This window comes from Dreissena polymorpha, chromosome 1, assembly GCF_020536995.1.
Source record: "Dreissena polymorpha isolate Duluth1 chromosome 1, UMN_Dpol_1.0, whole genome shotgun sequence".
In the NCBI taxonomy this organism is placed as follows: domain Eukaryota; kingdom Metazoa; phylum Mollusca; class Bivalvia; order Myida; family Dreissenidae; genus Dreissena; species Dreissena polymorpha.
In genome coordinates, this window is record NC_068355.1 from 156187392 (window position 1) to 156211208 (window position 23817).

General features: G+C 34.8%; 1 protein-coding gene across 1 annotated transcript in view; it reads left to right on the forward strand.

Annotated features, from left to right (window-relative positions):
* The first annotated feature begins 2818 nt into the window (after positions 1 to 2818).
* LOC127857454 (uncharacterized protein C12orf56-like) overlaps positions 2819 to 23817 on the forward strand; it is a 45485-nt gene continuing 24486 nt past the window's right edge. Inside the window, exons 1-7 of the mRNA XM_052393852.1 lie at positions 2819 to 3184; positions 6824 to 7050; positions 14648 to 15400; positions 19028 to 19199; positions 20777 to 20847; positions 22589 to 22730; positions 23550 to 23647. Of these exons, the coding sequence (XP_052249812.1) occupies positions 2960 to 3184; positions 6824 to 7050; positions 14648 to 15400; positions 19028 to 19199; positions 20777 to 20847; positions 22589 to 22730; positions 23550 to 23647 (1688 nt within the window). The 5' untranslated portion in view covers positions 2819 to 2959. The remainder of the gene's footprint in view (positions 3185 to 6823; positions 7051 to 14647; positions 15401 to 19027; positions 19200 to 20776; positions 20848 to 22588; positions 22731 to 23549; positions 23648 to 23817) is intronic.

A 23817-nucleotide genomic window follows, 5' to 3' on the forward strand; every position in this document is an offset into this window, starting at 1 on the left:
CAAAACGATAGAACTAAATTATGTTGACAAAATAGCTAAAATAAAAGCCTTATTAAAAAGTTGGTCAAGATGGATTTTAACTCCGATAGGGAGCATTCAAATTATTAAAACATTAGCATTACCGATTCTAAATCATATTTTGGTTTCCTTGCCAAATCCACCACAGGGAAATAGGGAGAAGAATTATATAAGACATTGTCTTTCGTTCCCATCCTATTCAAACATGTTAACTGTATAAATGTTGTATGTAGTTCAATGTAAAACAATGTGTATTGTTTGAAATAAATATGTTTAAACTAAATCCACCACACAATATGTTGACAGAGATCAATAAATTATGTTTTACATTTGTGTGGGATGGCAAACCACGAATTAACAAAACTGTTTTAATTAAATTATATACAGATGGGGGTTTGTAAATGATTTATCTTTTTTCTTTTTGTCAGTTCTCTGAAGTGCTCGTGGATCCGCATGATTGCTATTGGGAATGGACAATGGATAAATATTGTGCATACAATGATCGATTTTCAAAAATTATACAACTGTGGGAGTCACTTTCCTGAAAATTTAATTAACACGATACAAATGGAATTCTGGAAAGATACATGCAAATCGTTTATTGAACTAAGTAAAACAGAACCATTTATAAAACCCAGTTTTGCTTCAAAATCCATTATTAGATAACCCAGACATATTAATTGGTAAAAAACGTATATATTTTTTTTAATCATGGTTTGAAAAAGGCGTTCATTTTGTTGGTGACTTGATATATAACGCTGAACTTTTCACCTTTTACAGTTATGATGATTTTTTGCAAAGTATTTAACTTCAATCCAAATTACCTATTTTTTAAAAGAACTATTTATGCAGTTAAAAGATACACGAAACGCAGAAGTTCCTCTGATACTTGCTTTTGGAAGCCTTTTATTCCCACTAGCCTACGATCCATCTTAGCTAACACAAAGGGTGCAAACCCTATGTATGAAATAATTACCAAAAATGAGTCTACGCCAGTGTGAATAAATAAATGGTCAAGTATTTTTAACAACATTGAAACAAAAGAATGGCGATATATCTTAGGGATGCCTTTTAATATCACGATACGAATTTGCAGTGGTTCCAATACAGAAGTACACATAAAATCAAAGGTACGAATTCCTTCCTATTTAAAATCGGCTATGCCACCTCAGCCAACTGCATTTTTCGTCAAACTGAATGTGAAATTATTCAACATTAATTTTGGGAATGTAAGCTTGTCAATAAATTAATAGCAGAATTATTTTCTGGTCGTAAGCATTTTTCAAACTGTTTAAATATGCCATCTTTTATACTGGGACAAGCACATACAAATGGACCACTCAATCTGATATTTATTTTGATAAAAATGTATATTTATAATAGTAAAATGAACAAAACTAAACCCACACTTAAAGCAGCAAAATCATACATGTCCTTACATTGCCTTATACTAAATGAAAATATATTTTTTTTTATGATTTATGGCAAAGTAAGAATGGGATTATTGTCAAGACTTGTTCAGTAGTTGTGAAAAGAAGTCGTGTTTTGTCAAATATTCATTTAACAAATGCAGTTTATATTGCCACCACTTCTTCCGTAGTTGTGAAAATAGACAGAATAAGTCATGTATTGTCAAATATTTCTTTGGAAAATGTTGTTTTATATTGTCATGTAAAAGTTATTGATGGTAACGTGTATATGGTGTGTTGTAATACATATTTTATTTTATGCTTTCCGGTGGTTTATAGAGAATTATCAGTGATTTAAAACTGATTATTTCACTATTTCAAACAGTGAAAATTAACAGTGACAACTATCGATAATATTCACTGTTTACTGTGAAATGACGTCATTTTTTTTTCTTTAGTTAAACTCTTTAACAATGTATATAAACGGTGAAAAAAAAACATAAAATAAAAATAAAATTTGTTGGATTCGGTGGAATATCGATTTTAATTCTCTCGTGATCACAGAAAATATATATTTCCACTCATTTTCAACATAAGCATTAGAAACGTTCAAACGAATTACTCGTTTCGCCCTACTAACGTCGTATTCATGTCATCTGTTGATTATACCGTTTTACAAAAGTGTGTGCATTTTCAGTTTAATTTTGTGGCCAATGTATAACATATTTAGCTCCTTTATAATCTGAGATGTAAATAACTATTTGGAAATTTTATAAAGAACAAACCCATATTAATCCTTAATCACCGTGAGGCATCGGGAAATGCGCGAGACAAAGGTGTTAACATGCGTTTACTTGCAGCAAAAACCCAGGGCCCACAGTTTCGGCCGGTTTGAAACAGCCCTTTACAGTCGTACAGGTCTATCAAACAGTAATTTGAATGATACGATTTAATCATGCAAATTGTTTTACAACGTGTTTCACACAGTCCATGAAACGACCGAAAGAAATTATTGTGGTCACGTTTTTTGCCAGGTTATTCTAAACTGCTTGACTGACTGCAATACAATATTCGTATACAATATACATCCCCGCAGGGACACGATGTCTTGTATTGATATTAATGAATTAACGCAATAATTATGATCTAATTTTACCCCTTTTATTTTTTGTTATATTTTCATCGTATTAAATATGTTAGCAAGTAAGTGTTATTTGATATTGAAGACAATGTTCAAGTTTGACACTGAATCCAATTTTCTAATACATGTATCTGTGTACGTGATAATATATATATAATATATATACATGGTTGCTCTGAAAAAGTGGCGTGTAACCTTACTTTTACCTCCCTTGGTTAATCTTTTGATAACCTTTGACCTCCGTAATTTGTTGACAGGTGCTTGGTTGCAAGGTGTAAAATGTGGATAACAAATATATAATTAATATTGAGTGTGAATTTCGCAATTACAGCATCTGGTGGTTATGTTGACACAAGATAAAGCGGGTTGACAGGCTCACATTAAGGTTATCATGCAAAAGAAAAATAATAAACTTGAAAGTTTCTTGTTCAAAACGTTACCTGAGCAGAATTATGAAAGGATTCGAGGATATGAATCGTGTATTGTCGTGTCGGAAAAAGAAAACAAGGCTTTCAAATACGTGGTTCTCGGTGATGAATGGGTTTATTTAACAGAAAATCCTCCAAAATCCATACACAGGGAAGTGCCACTGGCAGATGTCATATCAGTTGAATTGGTAAATAAATGTTAACACAACACAATTCACACAGCAAGAAGTAAAATAAAAATATTGAATGTTTTTAAATTGATATTTTGAAGTTGGGTCAAAAATACTCACTCAAAGTTAGTTTGCTAAATGAAATTTGCAATAATTGTTGAGATGTAATGTGGATTCTGACCCACACTGATGTCTTTTTCTTTGGACTACTGAACAAATTGTACCATTGGAGTTAACTAAATAAAATGGGCCAATAAAATTAATCCCGCCACTTAACATGCAATCGCATTGAATATAATGACCAAATCCATAAGAATGTGAGTGATTTCAGTGTGTTATTTTTGGTATTTTTGGTTGTTGATATACCCTTTGGCACTATAACTGCAAAGTTGTTTAAGTTAAACTATTGTGCACAGGGACCTTAAATAATAAATTATAGTGAAAGCACGAAGTGTATATTGATAGGAGATGAGTCGATTATTTGACCATTACTGTAGTAAATTAAATCTTATGCAAATACTATTCATCCGATTTTATTGGTTTATACCTTATCTTGTTGCTTATTAATTCCTCTTTCAAAAAAATATAACTTTAAGTATATTCCCGTTGTTATTAATGGATTTATAGCGAGTTAAACACAAGAAATACACATTTTATGTTTTACCACCGCGCGTTTTAACGTGTTGTGGCTATCGATCTTTTACAATTAGCGTACAGCGAAGCGCCGAGGTTATACATTTTGGTGTACCCACTCACATCTTTTGTTAAATTATAGTTTCGTTTCTCGGCCTATTTTGACAAATTATATATCATTAGAAAGCTTACGTTATTTAGTAAACAGATATATAGATATATATTAAGTTTTTCTTCTGATTTCGACAGCCCGGCGAGTTATAACTTTAACTTTTGCAAATATCATACCGTTTTGGAGTTATAGAATCTAGATTTACGGTTGACATGTTCATACTTAATACAAATTTGTAGCGTTTATATTTGGAGTTCAGTTTTAAAAATTACATCTTGCTTAGGAGAATAGAATTCTGTATACAATAGAAATTTTTTTTGTTTAAAAACGAAAGTAATTAAGGAATGAAGGCGGGAAAATGTAGCGCGTTCCTAACGCACTGAACTGATGCTACGGTCTTGGCGATTATGCTTTTGTTTAGAAACCGGCCATTGAATTTCCTTTGCCATCTTATTATATTTTTTATGGATTTTGAGCAGATCATGTCGACATGCCAAACAAACAAAATCGGTAACAGTTGCTTTAATTAGCAGCTAATTAGGCAGACAGAGAACTTGTTACCGTTAGCGATCTTTTAATCTTTTAATTGGTAGACCGGACCGACCTTAATTGTTAAGAACTTGTTAGCTTTGAATAAAGCCGCATACGGGTTTATTATATTGAACCGTCCAAATCCGTAATTGGCGAAAACAAACAAATAAATTATTGTTTTCAGCTTGCATAAGGATGGATTAAATTGCATGCTACTTGTTTGTTTTTATTACGGGGAAAATATCAAATAATTCTGCCGCAAAAACTTTTTATTAGCAAAATGTTATTTGTTTTTCTTTGTTCACATTGACGAAATTCACGTGATTATCAAGATGGCGACGTCCAGGCCGAGGCAGGTATTTTTTGCTGTTTTATAACTTATATACTTGTACAACTTTATATTACTTTTGAAATTTCACTCAATTACCATACATAATAGCAAGAAAGTTACTGGCGTTATTGTCATTATAATACTCGCTTTATATATCGCTGCAAAATTTCTTTAATTAGGGGGCACTTCTCCGGGTCATCAATTCTGACAGGGGGGCAGTTCTCCGCCCCTTATTAATCAGCAGGGGGGCAGTTCTCCGCCCTATAAAAAAACAGTGAGGGGGCAGTTCTCCGCCCAGTGAAAAATCTTTGGGGGGCAGTTCTCCGGGGGGGCACTTCTCCTAGAGCCAAAACATTTATAGTCATCTGCCCATACAGATTGCCATAAACTACATACTGTATAGATGTTAGCCAGCTTAATCATAATAATTATAAGTGCTTAATACCTATACATGTACATTTTAAACATTTAAAAAATCTAATACTTAACATTTAACGTATTTAGCGGGTACCGGTAAAAACTCCGTCATTTCGTAGTCCTATAAAGAGTGTATGGTAGTGTACAGAACAACATGATTAAAAACAGCATTCTCATTCCACCACAACAGGGTTAAATAATCTTTCCGAATAATACAAATAATACAGAGTTATAATTTAGAATTCTATATATTTATAACTCTGATAACTTATAAAGATATTTCAATATACATGCATAGACAGTTGACCGTGATTTCCGAGAATCTTTAAATAATTTTAATTAATTGATAATTTATGGTTAATAACCTTTCATATAATTTTACATAATTACCTTTTTGATAATAAACAACAAACGATGAATGTTTTGACACCCATTATATTTGAAGTATGCAAAGCCGAAAAATATCAAGAGGGTCCGCTATATACGCTGTTTCATCATAAAAGTAACACCCTTTCTGTGCTATAATCAAGAGCTGAAATTGTTAATTTATTAAGCTTCATTAATACTTAGCTTTATTGATATGTCTCTAGAAAAAAATATTTCAATATATTCCATAAAAAAATATAATAAAGTCATGGCAAAGGAAATTCAATGGCCGGTATCTAAACAAAAGCATAATCGCCAAGACCTTAGCATCAGTTCGGTTCGTAAGAACCGCGTGCTACTTTTTTACGCCTTCATTCCTTACTTGCTTTCATTTTTAAACCATTTTTTTCTATCATATACAGAATTCTATTCTCCTAAGCAAGATGTTATTTTTAAAACTTTATTCCAAATATAAACGCTACAAATCGGTATAAAGTACGAACATGTCAACCGTAAATCTAGATTCTAAAACTCCAAAACGGTATTATATTTGCAAAAGTTTAAGTTATAACTCGCCGGGCTGCTGAAATCAGAAGAAAAACCTAATATATATATATATATCTGAAAACTACGTTACGTGAGCTTTCTAATGATATATAATTTGTCAAAATCGGCCTAGAAATGAAATTATAATTTAACAAAATACGTGAGTGGGTACATCAAATGTATAACCTCGGCGCTTCGATAAAAGATCGATAGTTACGACACGGTCACGTGACTTAGACACAACAAGATATTTGGCGTAACGGTCTCGTTTCTTATCCGTGTAATCTAGAGTCCGTGGTGAAAGTAAATACTGAATGTGACTCATTATTTTTGCTTACATTTTTTAATGTTAAGGATTAAGCTCCAGTTGATGCGAGTGTTAATAAAAACATTTAAGTATCTGTATATACATGTCACTGTGTGACGGTCTATGATTGAATCTAGGCATCTATATGAGCTGTGCTGTGAGAAAACCAGGCTTAATAATGCATGTGTGCCTAAAATAAGTGTCATCCCAGATTAGCCTGTGAAGTTCAGGGACAACATTTGCAGCTGTTATGGAATTTTTCATTTAAAGGCAGTCTCTTCTAAAAGCAGAAAGTGTTGTTCCTGATAAGCATGTTCAAGCTGCAGGGGCTACTCTTGGAAGAGACTTCAAGCGCAGGCATTAAAGTCTGTTTTCACAAGGCTCATATTTATCATAATCAAATTTTATTTGAAGGTCAATGACTTCCCAGATTTTTTGGTGGGGGAGTCCAGGAAGGACTGCCAGCACATCGAGATCACCTACTGGACCTCAGAGCCAGTCAAACGGCGGTCATTCCGGAAGAAGAAATCCCCACGGGGCTCACTGTCTGATCTCCATGGTGACAGGTCTAACACCTCTACACCTCTCAGCATGGCATCATCATATGATACATGGGGAGACGAGATGGCACACAATAGCAGGTGCAATAAACATTAGAAATCATCGTTCTTTTTAGTCTAATGGTTTGCGCTCGGTCTGTCAGTCTGTCCGTCACACTTTTCAGGATCTTGTGATAACTTTAAAAGTTCTTAATATTTTTTCATGAAACTTGGAACATGGATAGATGTCAATGTGAACATTGTGCACGTCATTTCATTTTGTTCCTACGTCAAAATTTATGGTTGCTATGGTAACAAATAGACTAAAAATACTGCTGAACTGGTGGTTTTCTGGATCCTGCGATAACATTTAAAGTTCTTAATATTTTTTCATGAAACTTGAAACATGGATAGATTCCAATATGGACATTATGCACGTCATTTCATTTTGTTCATACGTCAAAAATTCTGGTTGCTATGACAAACAAATATATATTTTTTTAAATCTGAAAATGGTGGAATTTCTGACAATGGTGGAGCCGGTAGGGGACTTATATTGCTTGACAATAGTCTTGTTTTTAAATATTTTTTTATGGGGAGCATTCAATAAAGATTAAGAACAATACAGAGTTCCACATAATTTCATCGATACAACATTATTGTTATTAAATAAGATGCATACGTTCTTGAAAAGAGGGAAAATGCATTGTTTAAATACCTATATGTACATGAAAATATATTTTGGGAAATAACGTTTATACCCCTTTAATACTGTATATCTTGTAAATGGCGGTATTAAGTTGTTCAGCATCATAAAGTCAAAAAACCTTAAATACAATCAAAGTCATTTAGCAATAAAACTTTCTTGTAGGGGCATGCCAGTGATTTTTCATATATTTTATAAAGCGTCAAATTTAAAATGCCTCCACTCTGCGGGTTATTGTTTGCAGGCCTTTTGATGCTGATTGCCATTTGCAACAAATTTGCGAAAGTTGCAACAACATTTCAGAAGTGGTGACTTTAAAATAATTGTCTACAAAATCCTACTTGAAAATATATTTGAGTTGAACGATAAACGAACATTGTCTTTCAGTAATAAATATTGATTCATTAACATACGTGACATACAGGTCAGAGGTCAAAACTGAAGCGACTGAAGCATGTGTTACAACGTTGTTTGTACTGCAAGTTAATAGTTATAATATTTAACTTTTACTGTCAATATACACAACAATCAATTAACAAGAAGTGAAACATTTGTCACAAAGACTACTTCATAATACATGTAGTTATAAAATTATTATTATTATTATTAGGCCTGAGTTTTTTGATCTTCTGTTTAACGGGAGCGCTGTATCCAATTTTCAGAAAAGTGAAATGAAAATAAAATAGAAAAAAAATAATTTTATTTTATTTTTTCCTCCACATACAACAAAAAGTGCTCTTCTAAAAAAAAAGTTAATAGTGTATTTTATTCTTGGCTGTTTTACAAAACAATGCTGTTTTTACAAAACAAATAACTTTGAAAACACCCCGAAGTCTAAACATTTTAGGTTACGCATGCACAATTAATTTCCTTCTATATTACATATAAAATAGTTGAAGTTCGATATCAATTTTTTCATGATCAAGCGCATACCCACTATATCATCATACATCAACGGAAAGATAAATGCATAATCTTTTGAAAAAATGCATGTCATTAAATTTTATACGCGCGAACTCAAAATATTTACCTTAGAATAGGCAAACCGGTTTTGACAGCTGTGCACACAACCATTTTGGGCTCAAATAGTATGACCTACTTTCAAAGCCGGGAACCATCAACACAAAAAGTAGAGCACAAAAATGGCTTATTTTCTTATTGCTTACAAATATACTTTCAAGTTGATACCAAAACTAACCATTTGCAATGTATTTTACAAATCCTAGGCAGCATGCACTCAACAATGTGTGCTAAGTATCAAACTGACTGCATGTAACCCTAAAAACAGGAGTTCCGGTTTGGGGTTATGTGACCTTTTATCGGCGAAAAATTATGTCCGACTATGGTACACCCGTAAAAATAGGTTGACATTACATCATGTTTTTTTTTATCGGATTAAATTCATTTCGCCCTAATTTTCAAGTAAATCCATAAAAAAACAATACCTGTAAAGCAACCTCCCATTTAAATTTCAGCAAACACAATTTATTTCCTCACACCTGATAAAAATAAATACAAATAATCTAATAAAGTTAAATCTCGGATAGTTTTCACACATTGCATCCTCTATGGAGTTAGAGTATTAATGCTGTATCTGACAGTACTGCATGCTGCCGGAAACGTAGTATTGATCAATGCGTTTTGGCCATTTGCCACCTGCTGAGGTATTACAAGTTTACAGTTTTAACTCCTAGAAATTGGCCCCAACATCAAAGACCGTTGATGTCTACCAACAGCATTGACAGATTGCCTTTTTAGGGATTGGTTTAATTGACATCATTTGGTAACACTGTTTTCATTGTCAAAGACTTGTGTATATAAATGTTTTTATTGTTGTTTCTACTGGAATTTTAGTATAGGGTAATTAAAATGTTTTATTTAGAAGACAAAATTAATATTAAATATTAATGTATAATACCAAAATAAACCCCCCCCCCCAAAAAAAAAAACTACAAAAAACACACAAAACAAAACACTTTTTTTAATTGTGGGGTGGATGGGTAGTGTATGTAAATACAAGTTATATTAAGCACTTTCATGAACACTTGAATGCCATTAGAGGGCTGTTTATTGAATTGTTTTCTTTATACTTGATTGTTGATTAAATTAACAATAAAGAGAATTGAATCAGCAGGATTCATAATGCACATCTTGTATTCAGCAATTTAAAAGGGTAAAAAATAATGGAACTAATTACAAGATAAAAAAAATAAAACAAGACATCTCCTTATTTCACCTGACTTCTCCCTGAAAAATACAAGTCACGACAGAAGTCACCTCTCCCTAAAATCTGACCCTAGGCCGACTCCTGTAAAACTGTTAATTAGCTGTAATTGTTCTTAATATTAGCTCACCTGAGCAGGAATGCTCATGGTATGCTGTTGTGATCGCCACCATCTGCTTTTTCAACAGTTTGTGTGTTTTCAAAAGTTTGCTTAAACATTTAATTTCTTTTCATGTTTTTAAACTTTTTTGAGATTCCTCATACTTTATACTGACTAGGGAATGTCTGCCAATACCAGGCAAGTTTACAGGTAGTTTTTTTTACTATTTTTAGTAACTTCCAAAAATAAAATATATTTTTTTTATTATGATTTATTTTTATTTTTCTTTCCTACGAAACTTTTTTGAGTTTTTATTTATATATTTTTTCCCTCCTCCTATTCAAACTTTCAAAAAAAAATCCCGTTAAAAAGAAAATAATAAAACTCTGGCCTAAGCTTACTATAATGACGCAGACTTATGACTTTGTGTTCTAAATACAATGTATAATTAACATTTATACAGTGTACAAGTAATAATGGAGTCAATAATTTTAATAGGGTTTATTAAATGATTGTTATTAATAGTATGACGGTATTATGTGACATATAACATTGCAAAAAGGGGCAACAAATTTGTGGGGGCCAGTGAAACCCTTGGTTTTCACTTGCTTGGAATCCGAACTTTGAACGTTTTACATGTACTTATTATACCCTCAGTACAAAGTTAAAAGGGGATCACCATAGCTGTCTGTCTGACCTTCTGCTTGTGTTATTCCTGTCTGCTTGCTGACACTAAATTGTACAAAGGCTGTCTTCGAATCTGTTCAACATAAAATATTTTCACATGTGTATTTGTGACTTTTATTATCATACATTATCACAAATCACAAAACTTATGCCGCTGTTTCAACTTAAACATTCAAGAATGAAGTCATGTTTGTTGACATTAAATATTTGTAAATGATTTATCAGAATCCATACATTCCCATGTTTTTTGTTAAATTTGTTCATAATAAACTATAGGAGTCCTTTAGTTATTTTTCTAATATTATGCACTCGGCTTGAATACTTGACATCCCCTGGATGAAACTGTTAACAAGGTTACTAAGACTGTATCCGAAAAACAAGGCCTAGAGATTTGATATAAGTGTTTTTTTCCGTCTTTATAAAGTTTCCATAAAAGGTCCTTTCTTGATGGAGGAAAAAACTAAAAAATTCCCAACTGCCATCTTAAAAATTCCCCAAAAGAAGCAAAAATGTTGTTTATTTTGTTCCAAAAGTGCAATATCTTCAAGTGAACAAATAAATTGAGCACTGAAACTGTATATTGCAAGCTCAAATGCATGGACATGAATAATGTAATTAGTTTTTGCGATTAAAAATACCCATTATTCCAAATCTGAAGATTTATCTACTAAAATGTACCCAATTTCATGTTTTTTGTGTGCTAATATATCCCAATGGGTACAGTACCGTTACTTTTTCAAATTAGGTTATTTCTTGAAATAATCTTTTGGTATATTTACATCTATACATTGGATTGTGTTCCATAACAAATTATGCCCCTAGGATAAAAACTGGCAACCGGGTATCAAATTAATTATATGAACTTATTTATCAAAATAACATTTGTCATATATTTCTCTGGAACCACAGTGTATTATTTGTTATAGAACATTGAATAATAGTCCTATACAAAGTTTTCTTAAAACCTGGATGATGGCCCCGTTGTCAATACAGGCCAGGCCCTGGACGTAACGTTATGTATCAGCATTAAACCAGTGTTTTTTCACCATTTTGGAAATGGGGCTAGGTACCTTTGGATTTGGAAAATTTTCGGCGTTTTAACTAAAATTGGGAAATTAGATTTGTTGTTGTTCGCTAATAAATGCTTTGAAATTAAAAATAATTGAGAATAAAAGTGTTTTCAATATTACATTTACTATTACTACATTTCAACTTTTAGAGCTGGATGGGAACATGAGATCTGGAGATCTAAACATATTATATATTTATGTTTTTAGGAAACCTTTAATTCAAGATTTGAAGGTCCCATTTTGGAAAATATATAGTTTTTTTCCATCGGGAATGGGGTTGAAGACCGACCCCGAATAAAAAAAAATCACTGCTAACAAATTATGCAATGCGGCATTGGGGGTATCCTTTGTCCCAATTATGTCAAGCTGTAGTTGATACATCTGCAGTGAATGCATGGAAAAGATTATGGTGTATATGTCCCCATCCAAAGTGATAATAATTTTGGTTTCATTTTTTGTTGTTCCAAAAAAGATGGTATAAAAAAGACAGTAATTAATTGGTTTGGGTTGGAATGAGTGAGGTGATTGCAAAGGGAAAGAGTGCATTCCACACAGAGATTACATGTAGCTCTAGGTTTTAAAGAGCAGCCCAACTTTCTCAAAGTTGCCAAAGTTGTGTGCTTTGAACATTTAACCTGGACATTATATGTAATGTTATTTAAATGTTTTTTTTAAGAATCAATGAAACTTGTAGGCAATCTATTTGTTTATATTTTTATACATCCGCGAACAAAGTTTTGCAAGGGATGTATTGGATATACCCTGTTGGTTGATTGGTTTGTCAGTTTCTGGCTTGGTCTGACTGTCGGTTGGTTTTTGAGTCAGTCAATTGTTTTTTTGGTTTGTTGGTAGGGGCGTCTGTTGCATGGTATAATTGTCAGTCGGTCAGCATAAAATGTTATAATTTTGTGGATCTAAATGCTTATGCATTTTTCAAGCAATTTAATTGAAACTTTAAATATGCCATCACATTGAAAAAAGATACCCTGAATTATTGGTTAATGTAATGAAGCATTATTTCGCCTTCTGAAATTTGGAATCAGTTTCAAATTTTTTTAAATGCCTCAAGGCAAAATAAGTGATGTTAATTGAATGGTTTCTCAATGAACATTTAATATAAAATCAATCTCACTTGAACAAGTTATGAAAGACTGGTATTGATCTAGCAGTGGCTCATACACTGTCAATCTGATCGCCTGATTTGAGTTTACATTTGTACCTTGGCTACAAATTCAACAAGTACATCTTTATTGCAAAAGCAAATTTATTACATACAGGAGTGGCGTTTGATTGTCCTTGAAGAGATGTATATTAACCAGACAGCTTTTGCACACATTTGAAGGGTTATTAGGTATGTGAACTTCAGAAGTTCAACTATCTGGAAATTAAACAAGATTTGTGTTCCAGACGCACATGTATTTTTGCAAAAAACTGTTGAACAATTTTAATAAACCAAACTTATAAACCAATAAGACACAGAATATTATGCAATTTATAATAATAAGTATGTTAGTAAAGTGCTCTAGACAACTTTACAAAAGTGCATAATTGAAAGTAAGAAAGATTTAGTATCACAAAAGGTACATTTTGCTGCCAAAAAAGTGGCAAGGTGGAAAGCCTTTATCCCTTTGCATGCTGGGAAATTTGTCGTCTGCAAAAATGTCGTCTGCTGTTTTTGTAAAATAAGCATTTTCTTCGATTTTTTTCAAATAATACTATCAGAATAGCAAACAGTTTGGATCCAGATGAGACGCCACGTTCTGTGGCGTCTCATCTGGATCCAAACTGTTTGCAAAGGCCTTTAAAATTCGGTTCCCGCACTGAAAGGGTTAAGAATTCAAATTTGTAGGACCTAGTCTTTTGTCTTATAACCCACGATGGAAGTTTATGTATTTTGAGGTGTAAAAAATAAATAGGAAATTACAATAACGTGTGTTGATTGTGTTATATCGTATTTCAACATCATTGCACATTATTGCGCAGACACCTTTAGGATATCAGTATAACCTATTGTTAATAACTGCTTCTTTATCTGTTAGTTTATATCAAGTGTAGTGCTCGTGGTTGAAAACAATTGAAGCTCTGTTCATATTACATTTGGCTGTTTGTTTTGTCCATAAATAAGACCTACATTGTAACATTGTCCTCACCTTGTTATAGTGCAAGTGTTTATTGCTGTATATTGTTCATGAGATATTTTAAGTGACTGCAATATTAATTGTAAAATTTTTCATACATGCAATACAAAAAATAGTTTTTTCCGCCTAAACTGGATTTTTGCTACATAAGAAGAGACTTTCTGTAAACAAAAAATACCACATAAGTGTAAAGTGTTGTCCCTGATTAGCCTGTGTGGACTTCACAGGCTTATCTGGGACGACACTTTACGCACATGCATTGAACCCACTTTTCACGGAGCACGGCCCATATGTAATTGTATATGACCTGAACAGTTAAAAATGTCAGTCCACTGTTTTGTGTCAGTATTCAAAAGGGCCCCTGCCTCAATCCCAAAAATGGTGAAGAAAACAACAGTAAACTGCTGATGGTTGGACCTCAGGGCTAGTGCTGGCCCAACAATATAGAGCGTATGTGTCTCACATCATGATTTGTTAAGCTATTAAAAAATGACTTTTACTACAAGTTTTCGCCACATAGATGCCTTGTGATATATGTCAGATGAGTATTCATAGCTTTTTGTTTGTAGTTTTTTAATATCTCTTAATGTCACTTTTTGTCAAGAAATTTAAGACTTAAATCTTCTTGTGTACAATACTTTCATAAATTAAAAATTATCTTTTTCTTGAGCAATTAGACTACTGTAAAATTCAATACAATTTTGACAATATTTTGAGTATATTTAGCCAATTGACTTATGTGAAATTAAATTAAGATTTTGGTGATGTTTTCAGTATAACCAGTCTTCCTGTGAGACCAGACAGTCGAGGCTCTGTCTCCTCTGCCCGCGAGACACGTAAAGCCTCGCTACAAAAGAAAAAGAAGAAGGGTTCCCAGTCATTACGGACCATTCAGAGTGAGTCAGAAGATACGATACTGAAAGCACTAAAAGAGGAAGACTACGAGGACGATATCCTAGAAGACATCGAGAATCAAAGTGAGCTTGGAGACTCCATGGCTAAGTCACATAATAATTTTGAATCAAATAGGACTGCCCGTTCCTTGAAATCTGCCCGTAGCAATACGTCAAGGTCATTGCGACCTTTGCCATCTCCTGGACCCAAACAAAAAGCATTTGAGAACCCTGTTATGGAAAAGAGCACGCCATCAATCATTGATACAAATGAACTACCAAAGAAGAAAGGCTTGACACCTGAGCCGTCCCCCACTGATAATGATGAACCTTCTTCATGTTGTTTGAGATGTTGTTCATTTTCATTTGGGAAAACCCGTGTTTCACCTTTTTGTGGCACAGGAAAATCTCCACCTCCGAGTGATAAAAACAAACTTTTCAGTGCATCCACTGACAATACTAATTCTCACTCACAGTCTGTTGTAAGTATACAGATATCGGGAGCCAATCCTGAGATTGTTACTGACCGACCAACCTACAGGAGGGGGTCCTCTATTAATTCCTCCGTGTCAACGTTGCGGGGATTGAATGAGAGGTCTGGTACACCAGCCAATGAGGATGCAGAGAGACGAAGGTAACAACTTTTGTTTTCTTGAGTATGATTTCAAGTGGCCCCATTTTTTTGGAAGGGATTTCGCTTTATAGGAAACTGTGGACAGTTTGGGTCAAAAAGGATTAATGCAATATCTTTTTGATCCTTTCTTAAAGGAATATGCTGTGGATCTAAATGTTTTCATATTTTGTAATAATTTAAAACTGCTTGTTTCATCAATTAATCCAAAATGGTATGGTATGGTTTTCAGCACTCATGTACAGACTTAGAGATATGACAGACATTAACAAAAAATCCACTTGTGACAACATCTTTACAAAAAAATGCAGACAACAAAACATATTGCAGATTTGTAGAGAAATAATGCTCAAATGTCAATTAGTGAAGTTCAAACTAAAAATGTGCTTGACATCAATTAGACTGATGGACTTAGGAAAGTGCAACATAATTATATAAAAACAAAATCAATATTATACAATGTTTTTGGTTCAAGACACATCACATCTAAGATGGATTAAAGAATACATAAGGTTGAAAAGGGTCATTTAAACTATTAATGCCTAGCGTCTAGAAAAAAGGCCTTGGCAAACAGGCTGAAACAGCGTAGACCCAGATGAGACGCCACATGATGCGGCGTCTCATCAGGGTCTTCGCTGTTTGCTTAAAGGAATTTCTGAAAAAATATTCTAAATATAGAAATGAATATACTGGACATCCCTTATTTTGGAAATAAATTTATCCAATTTAGAAGGATGGGAGAGTCCACTAGGTATAAACTGTTTAAAAATATTGCTTGTTTCCTACCGTAGACCAGCACAAATTAATGGTGGGTCTGTAGCTCAGAGAATTATATTTTATTTGTATACCTGTGTCAGTCTGTGAGTTATTTTGTTATATAAATTACCAGTTAGCAAAGTCATGTGCTTAAAAATATGAAACTTTCAGTTTTATTGAAGCTCAGAGGGTTATTCTATCATTATAAGGACACTGGCTACTTATCCTAGGATTGTAGGTTAGATTTACCCTAGGCCAAAAATGATGTGTCACTGCTTTTCTAATCAGTGATACCCCTGTATACCCCTGTAATTGATAAAACAAGGATCTCTTGATTGCAAACAAATCAATAAAATTGGCACTAAACAATAAACTAGACAATATGGTTGAATGCATTTGCTTCAGAAGTAATAGACACTGCATTTGCGTTATTGAAACTGTGTTAACAAAATGTGTGAAGTTTAAATGATTTATATGAATGAAACGTTTAACTGCATGGTTTTAGTTGCACGCAATGTTAAACTTTGATGGATGTCTCACTTTAAAATAAGTACATGTACATATTTTTTAGCATTTTTGTTCACCTTAGCATTAGCTGTTCAAGGTAAATGCTTGTGGTCAACTTTGGTAAGGGTCTGGCAACATATAGCTCATTACCATTATGAGGTTCCTTATACATCCAATCTCGATGAAATGTGGTCAGAATGTATATCTTGACACCATCCAGACTGACTTCAAATCTGGTTCATATGTCCAAAAGCTACATTGTAGGTCACAAGGTACAATATTAGAAAAACCTTGTTCCCGTTGTAAGGGCCAAATTTACAACTCAATCTTGGTGAAACTTTGTAAGAATTTATATCTTGACAATATCTAGACCAAATTTTAATGAGGGTAATGCGTTTAAAAAAAACTGCATCAACTGGTGAAATCATAGAAAATCGTCTTCATTCAATGTGGCCCAGGTTTTGTAATTGACTGTTACTTTTTAATATATATTTCTTCTGAAAAAGTTGTCTGATGAGACAAATGGTTCTGCAAGTCACTAAGATTTCTAAGCAAATGCTCAGTCTGGTCAGGAGCTATCCAGTCATTGGTCAGGAGCTATCCAGTCATTGGTCAGGAGCTATCCAGTCATTGGTCAGGAGCTATCCAGTCATTGGTCAGGAGCTATCCAGTCATTGGTCAGGGAGCTATCCAGTCATTGGTCAGGAGCTATCCAGTCATTGGTCAGGAGCTATCAAGTCATTGGTCAGGAGCTATCCAGTCATTAGTCAGGAGCTATCCAGTCATTGGTCAGGAGCTATCCAGTCATTGGTCAGGAGCTATCCAGTCATTGGTCAGGAGCTATCCAGTCATTGGTCAGGAGCTATCCAGTCATTGGTCAGGAGCTATCCAGTCATTGGTCAGGAGCTATCCAGTCATTGGTCAGGAGCTATCCAGTCATTGGTCAGGGAGCTATCCAGTCATTGGTCAGGAGCTATCCAGTCATTGGTCAGGAGCTATCAAGTCATTGGTCAGGAGCTATCCAGTCATTAGTCAGGAGCTATCCAGTCATTGGTCAGGAGCTATCCAGTCATTGGTCAGGAGCTATCAAGTCATTGGTCAGGAGCTATCCAGTCATTAGTCAGGAGCTATCCAGTCATTAATCAGGAGCTATCCAGTCATTGGTCAGGAGCTATCCAGTCATTGGTCAGGAGCTACCATGTCAACTATAAAGTAACACAATATTTGGTGGTCTCATTAGCAGGCTGTGTAGTGTAGCCCCTGACCAGACTGCGCAATTGCCAAGGCTTGTCTGGAGCTACGCTGGTGTAACATTATGAATATTATTGATGAATATTACAACTATAAAATCTTTCATTGAAAATTATTAATAATAGAATGCTTGAATTTTGGAAATTATTAATATATGTCTAATTATAAAGGAAATGAATTTATAATAAAATAATTGAAATGTGCTTAAAATATTTTGCAAAAACAGGCATACCTTTACATTGAATTTCATTGTTAAAATGTTATAGATCAGTAACTAGAACGGTCAGAAAATGTCAAAACAGATAAAATATGTGATAGCGGTAAGAATAATTGCAGTAGTGAATTATCATCAAGTCCGACAATCTGCACGTATAACGGCCGTGGAAATGGCAGAATGTGTTGACTGTAAGTGCAATCTGATTGCCTCTAGCATTCTATTCTTGGTTAGCCATCATCTACATCCACTAAAAGGGTTGAGCGTGAATGATTTGTCATGCCATTTCCTGGGAGTGTCATTGAATCAGTACATTTTAGCGAATCAACAATTAGCACGTGCGGAGACAAATACTTTTTACAAATCAGAATTGCAGGCGTAACAATCAAAGATTTTGTTTTTATGTCCCCCACCACTATAGTGGGGGACATATTTTGTTTGCCCTGTCTGTTGGTTTGTTTGTGTGTTTGTTTTTTTGCGCCAACTTTAACATTTGCAATAACTTTTGCAATATTGAAGTAAGCAACTTGATATTTGGCATGCATGTGTATCTCATGGAGCTGCACATTTTGAGTGGTGAAAGGTCCAGGTCAAGGTCATCCTTCAAGGCCAAAGGTCAAATATATAGCTTCAAAGCGGCGCAAAGGGGGACATTGTGTTTCTGACAAACACATATCTTGTTTATATCTATATGTATTAGTTAAATTAGTATCACGCCCACAGCCAATGTTCTGACATTGGAAAGCGTTATATAAGAAATAAATCAACAGAAATAAATTGTTATGAGAACAGAAATTGACTTTGTCAACATTTATGTTATTTTGTTAACCACAAACTGTGCGACACTGGCTGCATTACTCTGTAGACCCGTTTTTGAATGACTTTTTTATTTGTTTTGACAGTGTTCTCAGTATGGCGTCTCTGTCAGACTACGGGGGTTCAGTCCAGCGCCTGTCACTGCTCAGTGTGGAAGGTATCCTGGAGAAACGGCGGGCCGTGTTACACCTCTACCTACTTAGTAGTTTGTCACCTATGCTCATGTTGATACGAAGTGCCTGGTGCAATTGCCTTTTGGTGAGATTGATTTTTCTGAAATGTCTTGTCTAATTCTTTATGAGATAATCTCATTGTTATACTGTACTTTGTCCTTTTGAAACATTAATAAAAGATGTTGAATCATTTTAATGATTTACTGGAATTTTCTGAGATTTTCATTTATATACTGTGCTATGTTGTTTGAAACCTTAATGGAAAATGTTTATTGATGTACAAAGATTTTCATTGTTATTCTGCATTATGTCCTTCGAAACATAAATGAGAGGTTTTCATTGAAATACCTGAGGTTTTCATTGATATACTGTTATATTTTATTTGAAACATGAATGAAAGGTTTTCATTGATAAACTGAGCTTTTCATTGATGTACAGTCCCATTTCTTTTGAAACATTAATGAGAGTTTAAAAAAAAAAATTATTTGTAAAAAATGGGTACAAAATGTCTTCTTTTTTTATATTTCTTTTGAGACAATATTATACATCTTTGGTCAAGATTCATATCACAATTTGTAATCGAAGGCAAGTCAAAATATATTTGAACACTGTTCAAGCTTTTTATGCCCCCCTTCGAAGAAGAGGGGGTATATTGTTTTGCATATGTGGGTGGGACCGTCCGTTGTTCCGTCCGTCAGTCTGTCCGTCCACCAGATGGTTTCCAGATGATAACTCAAGAACGCTTAGGCCCAGGATCATGAAACTTCATATGTATATTGATCATGACTGGCAGATGACCCCTAAAGATTTTCAGATCACTAGGTCAAAGGTCAAGGTCATGGTGACTAGAACCAGTAAAATGGTTTTTGGATGATAACTCAAGAACGCTTACGCCTAGGATCATGAAACTTCATAGGTACATTGATCATGACTCGCAGATGACCCCTATTGATTTTCAGGTTACTAGGTCAAAGGTCAAGGTCACGGTGACTCGAACCAGTAAAATGGTTTCTGGATGATAACTCAAGAACGCTTACGCCTAGGATCATGAAACTTCATAGGTACATTGATCATGACTCGCAGATGACCATTATTGATTTCGAGGTCACAAGGTCAAAGGTCAAGGTGAATCGAACCAGTAAAATGGTTTCCGGATGATAACTCAAGAAAGCTTACGCCTAGGATCATGAAACTTCATAGGTACATTGATCATGACTCGCAGATGACCCCTATTGATTTTCAGGTCACTAGGTCAAAGGTCAAGGTCACGGTGACTTGACACAGTAAAATGGTTTCCGGACTATAACTCAAGAAAGCTTATGCCTAGGATCATGAAACTTCATAGGTACATTGATCATGACTCGCAGATGACCCCAATTGATTTTCAGGTCACTAGGTCAAAGGTCAAGGTCACAGTGACAAAAAACGTATTCACACAATTGCTGCCACTACAACTGACAGCCCATATGGGGGGCATGCATGTTTTACAAACAGCCCTTGTTTTGTTTGTGATTATGACAAAAAAACATCAAAGGATGACATACATAGGGGTGCTGGAATGAAAAGTGTTGATTGTCAAAGAGTAAACAATGAGAAAGGAAACAATGAGAGTGATTAAAAAATCTGCTGCAGTAATTACATCTGTGCATCCTTCATTTTCAGTCTTCGACGCTCATGTTGAATCCTGAGGTACCAGAGACTCCAAAAGGCAGCATAATGAAGGGATCTCAGAGGTAAGGCAGCGTAATGAAGGGATCTCAGAGGTAAGGCAGCATAATGAAGGGATCTCAGAGGTAAGGCAGCATAATGAAGGGATCTCAGAGGTAAGGCAGCATAATGAAGGGATCTCAGAGGTAAGGCAGCATAATGAAGGGATCTCAGAGGTAAGGCAGCGTAATAAAGGGATCTCAGAGGTAAGGCAGCATAATGAAGGGATCTCAGAGGTAAGGCAGCATAATGAAGGGATCTCAGAGGTAAGGCAGCGTAATGAAGGGATCTCGGAGATAAGGCAGCATAATGAAGGGATCTCAAAATTAAGGCAGCATAATGAAGGGATCTCGGAGGTAAGGCAGCACAATGAAGTGATCTCAAAGGTAAGGCAGCATAATGAAGGGATCTCAAAGGTAAGGCAGCATAATGAAGGGATCTCAAAGGTAAGGCAGCCTAATGAAGGGATCTCAGAGGTAAGGCAGCGTAATGAAGGGATCTCAAAGGTAAGGCAGCATAATGAAGTGATCTCAAAGGTAAGGCAGCATAATGAAGGGATCTCAGAGGTAAGGCAGCATAATGAAGGGATCTCAGAGGTAAGGCAGCGTAATGAAGGGATCTCAAAGGTAAGGCAGCATAATGAAGGGATCTCAGAGGTAAGGCAGCATAATGAAGGGATCTCAGAGGTGAGGCTTGAAATAATGCAGCCATGAATTGAGTCTTGCTTCTAATGGACGACGGAGTTTAAAATATGTGCTTAAAATATTGTCCCTGATTAGCCTGTGCAGTCTGCAGAGACTTATCAGGCATGACACTTTATGTCTAAACTGGATTTTGTGATGAGCAGACTTCTTTTAAACAAAAAAATTCCATTTAAGCGGAAAGTGACGTCCCTGATAAGCCTGTGTGGCCTGCACAGGCTAATCTGTGATCACACTTTACAAACATACATTAAACTTCATTTTCTCAAAGCAAAGCGCAAATGTTATTAATGATGATTGCTAGCACTGTATATTTACTAATAAACACCTCTACACTAGCAACTGGCCAAACCAAATGTTTGAGTTGGCATGTGGCAATTAGGACAGTACTGTAAGTTTATACCAGATGCATATGAGCGCAACACTGCAGGCCCGTTTTTTTGTTTGAGTGGAAGAGGATCAATCTTTTCAATGTATTGTTTCTAAGACGGAAGCAGGCCAATCTATCCAATCATTGTTTTTATGCCTTCGGATCGAAAGATCGGGGGCATATTGTTTTTGGCCTGACTGTCTGTCATTCATTCATTGTGTGTGTCCCAAAACTTTAACCTTGGTTAAAGTTTGGTCATAACTTTTTGAATATTGAAGATAGCAACTTAATATTTGGCATGCATATGTATCTCATGAAGCTGCACATTTTGAGTGGTGAAAGGTCAAGGTCATCCTTCAAGGTCAAACGTCAAAAAATACAATCCAAGGGAAGTAATAAGCTTTAAAAGGTAGATAATTTCTAAACCTGCCAAATGATATATTGAAATTTTATTTCAAAGCGCCGCAATAGGGGGCATTGTGTTCCTGACAACCACACCTCTTGTGTTTTTTTTCAGAGGGAAGATGGGCAATCTCTCCTATAAAAAAGCTATATGTTGTAAGTTTTAGTTGGAAGCAGGACAATCTATCCAATATTAATTTGGATGTTTAAGCAAGAAGCAGGACAATTATGGAATATGTTGTTTGTTTTAGCGGGAAGCCAGACAATCCATCCCGTATTTGTTGATTGTTTCAGAGGTAAGCAGGAGATCCTGTTCCAGGAGTTGAAGCGTGACCTCCTTAAGGATCAGTTGGACATGGAGGATCTGTTCTACCTCCTCAATGAACTCAAGCTGGCCACAGAAAGGAACTATGTGCTCAAACGATTCTTCTGGAAGGTTGGTGACAGTGTTGCAGTCTTCATTTACCCATTCCCACTCAGAAGAAAACTTAAAATGGCTATATGCAACAAGCATAAAACCAAAACAGTCTGCAAGCCACTTGCAGTCTGTTCAGGTTTTATGCTGTGTGCTGCTTATCAGTATCTATGGGTTGCAAATAAAGGCTTTGAAAACTTGAATGGTCTTAAATATTTTATTACATTTTTAAAGGGACAACCCCCTATAAGTAATTATCTGAGTGGTAATCTTTCAGACTTTTTGGTTTAGTAAAGACATTTGTGAGTGAATTTTCGACATCAAAGAAAGCAATGATTAACCTGTTTTGGTTGTGAAATCTATAAAAAGCATGATTTAAATACTCAATTGAAAATTACTGCACCTTTAAGTCAGTGGTGCATTTTAATATACACCCCCCTTCAAAGAAGGCGGCATTTAGCAGTTGCACTGTTCACCAGTCCATAATTTCTTGTCTCATCAACATATTGATTGATCTTGTAAGTACTTGCTACAAAAGTATACTATCTTAAGATGACAGTTAAGAAAATTGCGATTTCAAAAGAACTTACTACAAATTACTGCCTTGAGGGGACTGAGCATTCCATGTATCACCTGGCGTATGATCTCAAAGGGGAACGACACACTTAGAGGTCAAAGAGGTCATATTTGGCCATAAACAGCCTGTTTGTGACATTAGCAGAGTTTCAAGACAAAGGTGGAAACATGCAGGCAACCTAGCCCTTTGAAAACATGTCTTGTTTATTGATTAATTTAAAATTACTTGTTACAATTCTGTAAACAAGTTATTCTCCTTTTCAGGACACAGACCTGTTGAAGTTCTTTGTGAGCCAGCTTCAGAATTATCTCCCCAAGTCACTGGCTAAGGCTGATCCAGCTATGAGGGTCAATGAATTTGAGTAAGAATGTTCTCATGTATCAATCATCATTGTTTTGTCATTTCTGTTATTTTATATTATTTTCCTATTATCAAAATATTAAAGTATTATGGTGAACATCATGGTTTCCATCTTACCAACATGCGGTTGTGAGTAAAAGCCTTTTTGAAGGCATGATTTTTATGCCCCCC